A 12,633-nucleotide genomic window follows, 5' to 3' on the forward strand; every position below is an offset into this window, starting at 1 on the left:
TTCCAAATGACTGTCTACCGGTACTATACGACACACTGTATACCACAATGACAACATGAGAAGGCCGTGTACACATGTACATATATGCTGTCATTCTACCGTGATTCTCAACCAACTACTAAACAACATACACGTACACTCTTCAGCAGTCACTCACAGTTCAATGCAAAACCATTTAAAGTTTAATGCAACCCCATTCTTAAAACAAGAGTCAACACTCTCCAGACGGAAATTTTGGTGTTCCAAATTTTATGGAACAGCAGCTTTCCAAGGATGTTGATGATGTCGATAGAAATTAAACTTTATTTTCCCTTCCTTTAAAAAAAACCCACTAACAACCAAAAAATCAAACAGAAACAAACTTTCCCGCAAATAAAGTTCAGAGGAAAGGGGGTTATAAAAGATAAACCCAAGTTGCTAAAACAATAACACTTCTGTCATGAACAGTTGCTTAACTGAATATAAAAAGAAACTTACTACTCATTATCAGAAGAGTTCGATTACCAATCAGCATCAATCGTAAGAAATTTGAAGAAAAAATTTGTAGATCGATTGCTCGTGGTCCAAAACATAAATATACCAACATTTGTGGGGTAGGTTAAGGGGAAATTGGGGTCAATAAAGGTGGAAAAACTTTGTGCACAACCCCAGGGGAATGTCTCCCTCGTGTACCATTTCACGTAATAATAACTCTGATACTAACATAACTTGGCTTATGAAAGAAAGGTTTGCGGAAACACCATGTGCGAATAATTTCTCAACTAAAGAGAATGGTTCTGAAAAGAACCAGAGGTATACACGTAAACTCGACGTTCCGGTCAGTATGCTCTGACCGTCTTCAGGAGAGTGCCTAAACTCTAAGAAAGTAAACACTTATTAGTAGCAACAGTGAAATTGATGAAGTGTGAAGTTGCATCCTGTGTGGATGCCAAGTAGCTGGGATCCTAGAGCAAGCTTGGTGCCCACTGAAGTGGAACAGTAGGGTTGCAGTCTCAGTAGAGGGAGGACCTAGGGTATAGGAGACCCATTAGTCTTAGGTAATAGCAGCGGACCTAGGGTATAGGAGACCCATCAGTCTGGAGGAGTGGGAGCCAGATGTCGTTGAGGTGAAATTTGGCTTGACCCTACTCCTAACACAGCTAAAAGCAATAACAAACATAAGTTACAAGCTGAATTTCAAATGAGGTACCGGTACCGGTACCGGTATATTAAAATGTACTTGATGTGTATCTAGTATTTGCCTACTATCCTGCCAGTAAGTAGGGCCTACCGGTAGTTCTCAGCATTACAAAAATATATATTTTCTTCTCTCTTGCTTAGCACACAAGCATATATAAAGCAATACTGTTTCCTCAGCTGCTCCTCCTGAAAGCCTGAAAAACCTTGCTAAGCTGCTTGGAACGGAACCCATTTACCTATAAGTACTGGTGCCCATATTACATGTAATCTCCACTTATATAAATCAACAATCAATTCAACTATAAGCACTGCACTTCTAATCCGTGGGCTCTGTGGAAAAGATCTGCCTCCTTTATCTAAATGCCCTGATTAACTCTGAAAAAGGTAACTGTAAACAGTTACTCGAGCTGTATAAGCTGTCACCTATCAGGGCCCTTTGTGCCTTAAGCCATTCACAGTAATCTTCAATGTAAACAGGTCTATCTGAACTGTAAACTATATTACTCTGAAGTAGCTGAGCTTTTACATAAGGAGAGTAATCCAAGTGGTACATGTATGATAGCACTTAGGAAGCCACCACACATCACTTTGTATGGGACCATTGAGTCTCCCTGTTCACCCAATCAAGTGCTTCATAGTACAATACTAATCATTAACCTCAATTACTACCACACTGGGCAATTAGTTGTCCATCAATTCACTGGAAAAAAAAAGTGCATGGCATCTCTGCACTTCTCCCCTGACACGGCCCGACCATCAATTGCTCCATGGTCTGACCATCATGAATTAATCATCCTTATCTCATCAATGAATGTAAATTGTAATCTGCACCCATCATGCAGAACTCATTAGCTCGAGCCTGTCACAAAGTACAGTATTTAACCCTGGCAGCCTTTTGAATATCCTTTCGTCTGAAGATATGCATAATTATTTTTCAGTTCAACTACATCAATTGTGCAAATTTTTTGTGCTTGTTTCGTGTTTTCTTTTTTTGATAGGGGGGGGGGGGTAATGTTCCACAGTGACAACCTACTTTGTATCCTTCGACTCTCAATCAACAAGGCAATGTTTCTAAGTGATCTTCATTTGATCAGTTTAAATAGCAGATTAAAGTGTCGCACATAAACAAACCTTGTTGCATGTAACTCAGATAAACTAATCCCTGCCTCCTAATCTGATAAAGGTCATTTCTGATTTACCCTGCATGTCTACTGTGTTCATTTCACTGCACATGTACATGAAACAATATACCGCAGCAGCGGCATCTTATACAAGTCAATATTACAAGGAATCTGATCCTAAAATTTGTCATAGTAATCATCGATTTCCTATTTAGGCATCAGTCCCTGCATACCACTTGAAACTGTCCTGATGATTACTTACTGTAGGGCTCAAAACCTTCAGAGCACTGTACTGATGGTTTTCTGGATTCTTCAGAGAATAAATTAAATACAATGTAATACAATGTAATACAATGTAATACAATGTAATACAATGTACCACAGGTGCTCCTGGGTTAAATCAAATTGACCCAAATCTCATTCTGTAAAGGTTTGGGAGTACTGCCACCCCCCCCCCCCCCCCCCCCCCTATAAATGAGGTTTAATAGGATGGTGTGAAACATCATCGTCACCTTTGAATTACAAATAATAAAACTTTCGCTGTGAATTTTGTCCTTTTTCTCTTTTGTAGGAATACGATCACAATTTCTACTTTACAACAAGCAATTCAATGTACAGCCCATGGTCAGGTCTTCTTTTGATTAATTCTTTCAATTGTTTTTTTTTTTCGGTTTGAAGAAAAACGTCAATTATTCACATCTTCTTTTATCACTTACAATGTATTCTGACCGCTTGACTGATTCTGCCTCCATTTAGCCCTCCAGGGGCCACAGTTGACGTCAATCGTTTGAGGTTTGTTTTTTTGTTGCCCCTGCCAGCAAATTAACAATTCTGGTCACATGTCCATAATGGCACGAATAAAAAGTGGGAAAGAAAAAAATTTCACAAATCGACGACGACCTGAATCTTGAGTTGTCGTTAACAGGACCCGATGATCAGGGAGGCTGCTCAGCAATTGAGTTACTCAGTCAACCTTAATTAGCTGCTGGAGTCTGTGTGGCGCAACCGCCAGACAGCAATACATAACTGATGATCATTCCGTGACTGTGGCAAACAATCACGACCATAATATTACTTAAACCCCCCCTCCCCCCCCCCTCTGATATAATAAAAAAAAATCCAAATTCTTGCTTTTGTTGCACAAATTTGTACAAAGATGTGTACAACTGGGTATATCTGTGTGAGATAAACTGTAAACAGTGTCTACAAATCGCTTCTATAAAAAAAAAAAGACAACAAAAAGTGGCTTTTATAAAAAAATGCTGATCTAATCTTTGCATTAAGATCACCATCTAATCTTTGCACTTGTCACCAAGGCCTGTTTGATTAACGTCACCACAAACACACACAGGTGTACGTGTGTACATCACACAACAAGGTACAAGGTGGTTACAGCTACACCTAGTAGAGCTCCCAAAGCGTTGGAAACTGGTTATGAAGTGCAGTACTTGTCAGCTTCAAAATACTCAGGGGAAGTCATATCCTAGAGCGCCTCCAAACTAATCCTACCCCACAGATCTCTACAGATTGTCCGCAAACAACGTTGAGATTGGGCATCATTTCCCAAAAAAAACTCCCTCTCCCCGTGCCCCGGACAATTACTGAGCCACTCCGAAAATAACATAATCGCCGGCGGGCTCCTCCAAAAAAAATATGAAAATTCCCCGCTATTCATGTGGCTCCATCTGGGGAATTCTGTCATCGGCTCTGCCTGAATGAGACTCATATCCCTGGCTATCCCTGGCTCTTTCTGTCATCATCTTTCCCTCAACTATTCATTGGCATTTCATCGCTGGCTGGCCCTCAGTTCATCCCCGGCTCAAACTCCTGTCTCTTGACGCCTCATCATCATAATTATCTGCAGTCTTTTCGCTCTGTTCCCGTCGTTCATCTCTCTTTTCATCACCCTGTCCTGTTTATCCCCCGTCCCTGCTTTTACGCTCCACCTAGCTCTGCTTCATTATCCTCTGCTGTTCCTCATTTGTAACTAACCCATGGAAATTATTTCTCTATTTCTATTTTTCTTTACTCGTGGTTTAAAAAAATCTGTCCTCGGTTTAGGAGGCATGTTGCGGACTAATAACTAATTTCAGATCTTTTACAGGCCGCAAGGTTTCAGTTTTAACTACCTATCTGCAATCAAATTCCCTTCGGGGAATATGAAGCTTCCATATTAGAATCCTGGTAACTGCAATGAGTGTCAAATGCACAATTCTATCCAACAAATGGGGGGAAAATTAAATTGTGTATGCATCAATGGTCTATCAGATCTTATTAGACTGACCTGTTTGTATTTTGCACTGTAGGGACACAACATTACCACATCCTTTGGTCTATTTGTTTTCTAGTCTGCATTTTAATTTTTTTTTTATTGCTTCATGACTGAAGTTTACATACCGTACATGTACAGGGTGTAGCCTAACATCTTTTTGTAAGCAAAGCCACAACAGAGACTGGAGTGTCTGCTTTCATTGATTCTTCAATTTTCAAAACTAAGACATTACATTACAGCGTGCAAAACGTTACTGGTACATGGACGTTTTCCCCAATATTACATTAACTAATTTTCTCCCCTTATTAAAGTTTCCTTCAACAAAACACCTTCACTGATGTCATATCATCATGTCCTTGTTACCATAAGGGTCATCATTATCATAGTTACCGAGTTCATAACTGAACTGACTATTATAACCAACAAAAGGATCAATATTTATCAAATCACACCGAGCACTACAATCACCAACATACATGCCTTACCTACACCATCATGACCGTCACCACTATCATCACCTCGAGTCAAACCTTATCACCACTACCACTAACTCACTAATCACTGCCTTCTTACACAACTATCACCATCATATCACTTAAAGATGCATTTCAACCTCATCAGCCCTCTTTTAACCCCATCTCCAATGCAACCGCTTTAATCTCTCCACGCTACATGTTAAGAAAAAACACACAATGAACCCTACTACTCCTAGACTTCTACAACAACCCTTCCCCGACCCTTCTTACCGATTTATCGTGATCCTCGAGAAGAAACACCAAGCATCGCTCGCACTTGAGCAGCGTGATGGCCTCCTTCATAATCTTGTGGACCACGCTCTCCAGGGAGGTCTGTTCCTCAAAGATGCCACGGGCCAGCTGCAGTAGCATCTGCAATGGGGAGCAAGGAGATCAGGCTATGGTCAACACTGTTGGCTTGTTGGGGGTTACATGTCCATGTCCGTGTACAGTGTCTTTATGGCTGTTTTTTATTTAGTCCTCGGGCAAGAATGGCAAATAGTGGACTGTGTGTGACACAAAAACCAGGAGGATTTAGGATACGAATCAACAGAAGAATCTTGCGTTTTAAGACATCCTCGTTTCTTTGTTTCCTTTGTAAATTTTTTACGATAAAAGTAATATACAACGTATGCTTTTGCTGTAATTTTCAGAAAGGGATGGATTTGGGGGTTAGTATTTTATAGCAATTATTGTTACACTGACCTGTTGAAAGAGAATGTGACATAAATATTGTATAAATGTTATCTGGAAAACTGCCATTAATGAAATAAAATGACGGCTATCGATGTCTGAGAAAAAATTCCATTGATGATTTAGGGCCAAGTGTAGTTTCACCAGTGAACTCCATTTTCTTTCTCGTTTTAAAGAGTTGTGGTGCTTTTGGAAAGAACCATGTCACAAATCATAGCAGTAGAATGAACTTTTGCCTGATGGCACATTGCTAATGATCAACAAGTAATGAATTTAACTCTGAGACTGTGACCAAGCAAAGGTTGAATTTTTTCTTCACTGAATCTGGATGAAATTACAGCAATTAGCAGTTTTCTTCTGCAATTACAGGTTCAATATGCACATGTACTTTCAGATTTCCCCTATTTTCTAAGTCCATCCCTTTTTATAAGGCTTTTATCTTTAAAACAAGTTTTTGATTTTTTTTCTTGAGCATTTGTGTTACCCTTTTTCTGCCACTTACATGGGACAGTCCGTAAAGGTGGGGTTTAAAAGTGTGACAAGTTTGTTTCCCTGTTACACCTGACCTGTGTAATTCACAATGCAAGTATCATTAAATTTGACTTTTTGGCAGGTACTTTAGAAGGTAAGAACGTGTCTTGAATTATATTGTATGCATGGTAACAGGGAAACAACAAAAATTTTGACCCCAATTTTATGGACCGACCCACACATCTTCTCAAGAAGAGAGAATTCACAAAAGAAATGTCAAGTCATGTGGGCACACATGCACATGAAAGATCATCTTTTATGATAAGCATCAAGGGTCTGAATGCCCTCCCATCTCTAAGACGACGTCACCACAGTGTCAATTGATATCCCTTCCGGGCCTTTTTGTCTCCTTCTCTCTTCCCAAACATTTTCCCCGTAGCGCCCACGGCCTTGATCTTTCTCGAGAAAATACATCATTGGCAAATTGTCTTGCCGAAACCTTTTAAGGCATCTCCGGCCCCGAGCTCAAAAAGTCTGCCGAGCCGCCGCACAACGGCCGCTTAAAAGGTGTCAGCAAGTCAGGGATTTTCTAAAGGATTCTTGATGGCCGTGCACTACGAGAAAAAAAAAAATCAAATGTGTTCTTTGGAGACTTCTGCCCTGCTGCTTGACAGGCCGAAGAAACAAGAAGGGGGGGGGGGGGGGGGTTCTAAGCGCTCTGAAATCTAACGTCATTGAGCGGAGTACTCCCATGGGGAATTTTGAAGACATTGAGGCAAGTCGTTGAGCGGAAGGGAATCCCACTCTTTCCTCCCTCATATGGCCCACTAAGAGCAAATATGCCGCACCAGTGCATGTTGTTGCTAGGTAACGCATCATCTATTTTGACAAGGGGCTCCCGCTCTCTTTTCCCTCTGCACGTTTTTTTTGCTTTATTTTCTCGCCGTATTCAACTTACATGTAGACATACAGAGGACTATAGAAGAAAAGGATACTACTTCTTTGGTGTGTTTGGAATAACAAAAGCGGTACATAAAATTGTAATGTATGTAAAGTGTCATTTCAAGAGAATGTTATGTGATAGGTGTTGGATTTCAATGTTATTTTAAATTTAAGAGGGAGAAAATAAATATGGGCTTGAAGACAAAACGAGGAACTTAAAATTTAGACTTTGTGGAACACTGTTAACTAAATAAGATGGAATTTTGCGTTAACTGTTAACTAAAGCTCTTTGAAATTTAGTATTCTGAGGTTATTTTTTTGAGCGATCAAGATTTGTAAAGAGGATTTTGTACCCTTGATTAATCTCAAGACTAATATTTAATATAATCTCCAAATCAAGTTTTAAGAGGAACTAAAAATCGATCACACACAAATCAGGTTTTTTTTTCACCATCGATCAAAAAAAAGTTGGAAATTGAGTTGAGTGGCTTACATTCTCCTATATGCTGAAAGGAACGAATGCCAGCCAGTGTTGAAAACTGCTAACGCTAAATGCATGCATTACCTGATTGCGTTTGTACTCGTTGACGGACATCTCAAACAGCTGGGCATTCATGATGCCGATACCGCAAAATGTCAGGTAATTCCTGAAGACCTGGAAAGCCAGACAGAGAGAGAGAGAGAGAGAAAAGAAGAGAAAAACAAAATCAGAGCTACGTACTCTCTCCACATACATTGTACCTGTGTAACTGAAGCCGAGAGACAACATATCAGGGGCCACTTCATTGCTGTTCATGGTACAGTAAACCTTGCAGGTGTTGCAGACAATCACAAGACATGAGTACTGATTAAAATGTTAAAGGTGGGCTGGGAGTGGGAGGACGGAAGAGAATACAACAATAGTTCGTTTATCATATTTTGCCTAGCGGAAAGCAGTTTGCTCTTATTTTTCACATGTGAGAAAATAATTACTTTACTTTTACTTTTCTTTGGGGAGAGAGGGGCGGGCAAGACAGAGTGAAATTTGGCCTAATTGCCCGGCCCCTCCCCCAACCCCATGCAAGAGACGGTTTATATTTGAAAAAATTGAAAGGTACACAAAGTATGCATATGTACATACCGGTACCTCATGGAGGAACACAAAGGTACTAGTACATGTACCGTTAAAGCTATAGTCCATCATTTGCAGCCATCCGAAAAAGTAACTAGCGTATTATTGTTGAAAAACATACTTGGTTGAAAGATAGTAAGTGGACTACACTCCCTGTGAAATTAATCTTTCTGGCAAGCTATCATTTTGAAGTAATCAACGAAAGAAGGCCTTTCCAACGGTGCATCTTAGGACGCACCGTAGGAAAATTTAAATTAGTAGTTTGTTTTGTTATTCAGCGCAGCACGCGCAAGCATTGGCAGGACACACAGGTGCGCGCGGTTGCTATAATTCGTCGGATCAGTGCCCGACATTGCGTATGGCTGCAATTCAAAACAATTCAAAACATGATTCAGCAAATTTTGATTTGAAATTGAGATCCTAGAATGCTGTTTTTCTCGGAATATACAGCTGAAGCTGAGCTGAAACTTCATCAGGTTAGTTGTTCAGTATTCTTCATTAGATTTTGAACACTTTTGTTGCTTCAAACGAACAAAATGCACAAATTACAAATGATGGACTATATCTTTAACAGTGAAAGTACATGGTACGGTACCTGTCATGCCTGTACGTCAGTTTACAGGCCATTGCTGTGCAATGTTCCAGCATTGTAAATTGCTGTTGCGCTCATGCCAGGTTGTTGTTTTTAGTCTCCAAGGCTTTGACCCTGATTTTGCAGGTCAAGCAGCAGACTTGTGGGGCAGTGGGAGTATTGGGAGGTCTACATGAAGCATGTAACATTGATACACTACGGGCTATTTTGCCAGTCTGTACAGTGTACCGGTATACACCGATTACACCTTACACCTGTGAAGGGCAGCGCTCCTAAACAATTAATTGAATTCTGTAGTTTGGCAATGACAATGCCATTAAATGTTGTGATACATAATGTCAGTACATACTGGTGCTCTGTTTCTACTCTATTGCCTTACATTTATCCGACAAAATTTCCTCATTAATGAATAAAGGTACCGGTATACTATTATTACTATGGCCAGAAAGCATTTTTTTATCTGCCTTTTTTTGACACACAAATCCTAACATTTACTTAAATAAAACTGTACAATGTTACGATACTCCAAATGTCCTATTTTAAAATTCTTTTTTTTTAAGAAGGAGAGGTTTTCATAGAAAAATAGGAATTACTTAATGCATGTTTCCCTGTTGTTATAGAATGTGGTTTTAAAAAGTCTACATTGTATTAAAAAAAAAAAAAAAACATGTACATGCAACTAACATGTGCACACAACATGTTCTGGTTCCAGTACCTCTGTTCTTCAATGTAATAAAACTTTTACCTTTAGGCCTATAACATTCAGTTGAAAATTATAATTGTTTTGAATTTGATGAAAGTACAAGACTGCGTACACAAACACTCCTGACAAGCATTGCGCATGTTAAACAGCATGTACCGGGTACGATACACAGATGCCACATTTGAGATTCTGGATGAATCTGTTGTAGGGTTGAACCCCCAGCATCATGAAATTTATGATGCCATTACGCCCCATGTCACACTTGTTGGAGCCCATTATTCATCAAACATAAACATTCACAGAAGGACCTGTGCCCTACAGGCCTCGCTACAGAAATATACAAACTGGCCCAAAAAAAAAACAGGGAACATTTGTTTTCAAAAGAACATTGTCACTCAGAGAGTGGCGCCTTGCTGTCCTTGTCACCTGGATGCTGGAGCAACATAATTCATTTAGTACGCACAGTGTTTCAATTTGCGAGCATTCTCAAGACATGTGATTTAACTAAAGGGAAGTAGAATCAATACATAACACACAGCAACCAATAAAACTTCAGCAGCTGCAAGGGCATACTTTTTTCATGTGTATGTACCAGTAGATGTACATGTACAAGAACATGAAAACAAATTTCTCACTTTCCTTGCTGTGTTTTCCCTTCATTTTAAGTCATTTTTGTCATTTGATTTTATAACTCACTTAGTCCATACCTTCCTCTACCCAGCCCTGCCTCTTCCTACCCTACCCTTTCCACCCTCAGCCTCTCCCCCACTACCCTCCATCCTACCCTACTCTATACATCTTTTTCCATCCTGTCCCGTCCTATTCCCTCATTTCCTTCCCCAAATCACCCTTTTGCCCTAAATCCTACCCTACTGTTCCCCACTTTTTATGACTGGGATATAACATAATTGTGTACTATTACTATTCCATCTTATAATACTAATACTATTGTTTAATATTTTTGGTATAATTGTCAATGTATTGTACTTTATACCCCTTTTTTTTTAAATTAGTGTACACTGGGATATCAATTGTCACTTAAGTTTTAAGCATGACAATAAATAAATCTTGAATCTTGAATCTTAAATTTATGAGGTCATGCAAATGAAAAAAGGGGGGGCACTAGGGGATCAAATTAATTAACAAAAACAGAGTCAAAGAAAAGCTCTTGAGAATTTGTTTGAAAGGGAAAACAAGTTCTAAAAAAGGAAGGAGATTTGGTTCATTATGTTTAAAATCTAACATGGCAGATATCTGGAATGGGTATGGAAACGTTCAAAGACATTAGTACTGATCAGTCAATTATTGCAGTGCACACTTAGTGACAAAAAGTATTTGTGTACTGGACCAGCAGTTTAAGCCATCCTGTGGGTATTTTACGACCGGTGTATCCTTGATATGTTTCTAAAATAAACCACCAAGTTTGTGTCAAGTGTGCAAGGAATGTATCTTGCCTGTTTGGATAGGATGCTGTCATCAAAATATTGACATTGGGGTTACTTGGAATGGATATTCCTATCCTCAAGGCAATCCAAAGAGTAATAAGGTTGATGAATTGCAGATATAAAGATGCAGCATCACGCAAGCTTGCAATTAAAACCCGATATCATCGCCGTCTGGGCAGCGCATATGCGGGTCCGACGGTTTAAAGTGCTGCGCATTTGTGGGATGTGGGGGGATGGGCCAAGTTTACTTAATAAATCACTGTGCAGATAGCATCGGTCGCTATCGTCATGCAACCTGACATACTGTATGAACATCAGTATCCGTTTTGATTAAATCAAGACGCACAACATTAACTTCCGGACTTCTGGGTAATGCGCAGCACACTCCTTGCAATCAACTTCCCCAAGTGCTCTCCAGGGAAATCAACAAAAATGAGAGACACCCTTTATGGTGGGGCTAGATGAGCATCAACATTTATTAGCCAAGTGCTCCCGTTAATGTCACGCCAGGTATATCAGTGGCAATTGTACATCATGTATTAGAGGATGTTTTCAAATGGCCAGCGATGTGATAATTTTTATGGCGGTTTAGCACCCAAGTTTTAATGCGAGTACCTTATGTTCAAGTTATTAGCCCTACAATTTGCTCATACCTGCGTTAAGCATTCCCACAGATTCCTGATCCGTGAACAATGTGTACCAGTACATAACATACACAAATTGGCTGAAATACACTGAATAAGACCTTTTTCTTCTTAAAACAATGAAGGCCTGATCAAACCTTTCCATATCTATATGGATGCTTGGCCTAAGCAATGTCTTCGTTTTTGCTTTATAGTGTGGTTAATTTGATGCAATTTACATTCCCTCAAGAGAATTACAATAGTCTGACTATGCCATCAATATCCAATTAACTTGACTCGCAGTCAAGGCCATCCAAATCAATGTCAAAATCACCTGGATATTCCTTTCAAATTTCAATGTAACTGAGCATGTACATGTACGCAAGATCTTGACAAGAACATACAATGGTGTACTTACATGTATGTGTAATACCGGTAGAAGTACCATAGTGTGTGCCGGTAAATGAACATACATGTACATGCATACATGTACATGTATTACATGAACACTGTACAATGTACAGTACATGTACCGCATGTACCCAGGCACGGATCCACAAGTGAGGGGGTTGTGGTCAGAAACCCCCTTGACACACACACTCACAAGTGTGTATTTGCCTGCAATCGAGGACCCCCTATTGTCCCTCTTTTGTTTGTACTTCAACTTTTGAGGAAGACCTCCCATATGTTTTGTACACGAATCCAAATTGAGGACCTCTAGGGAATTGGGGACCTTATTGTCCTCTATTGTTCAACGTCCCCTATTGAATGCAGAAACAAACTCACAGATTGCAAGTAACAATACGCGCTGCATTACCCACATGTCCCCCTGTCCACAACAATCAGACATAAACAAATCTGACGGGCCTGAACCACCCCCCCCCCCCCTCCCCACGGCAAAATTACCTGGATCCGCCCCTGGTACGGTACACCTAGGGCTATAAAGTTGGCATTTGAAAATAATCG

At 39.9% G+C, this 12,633-nt stretch overlaps 1 protein-coding gene across 6 annotated transcripts in view; it reads right to left on the bottom strand.

The window, feature by feature from the left end:
* LOC119721031 (cGMP-specific 3',5'-cyclic phosphodiesterase-like) overlaps window positions 1-12,633 on the bottom strand; it is a 108,095-nt gene that overhangs the window by 60,248 nt on the left and 35,214 nt on the right. For all 6 annotated transcript variants that reach the window (XM_038190903.1, XM_038190902.1, XM_038190900.1 and 3 more), the window contains exons 3-4: window positions 7,759-7,848; window positions 5,319-5,459 (exon numbers count right to left, since the gene is read on the bottom strand). In XM_038190903.1, coding sequence (XP_038046831.1) covers window positions 5,319-5,459; window positions 7,759-7,848 — 231 coding nt within the window. The remainder of the gene's footprint in view (window positions 1-5,318; window positions 5,460-7,758; window positions 7,849-12,633) is intronic.

The sequence above is a fragment of the Patiria miniata genome, unplaced genomic scaffold, assembly GCF_015706575.1.
Source record: "Patiria miniata isolate m_02_andy unplaced genomic scaffold, ASM1570657v1 HiC_scaffold_9, whole genome shotgun sequence".
Taxonomy (NCBI): Eukaryota; Metazoa; Echinodermata; class Asteroidea; order Valvatida; family Asterinidae; genus Patiria; species Patiria miniata.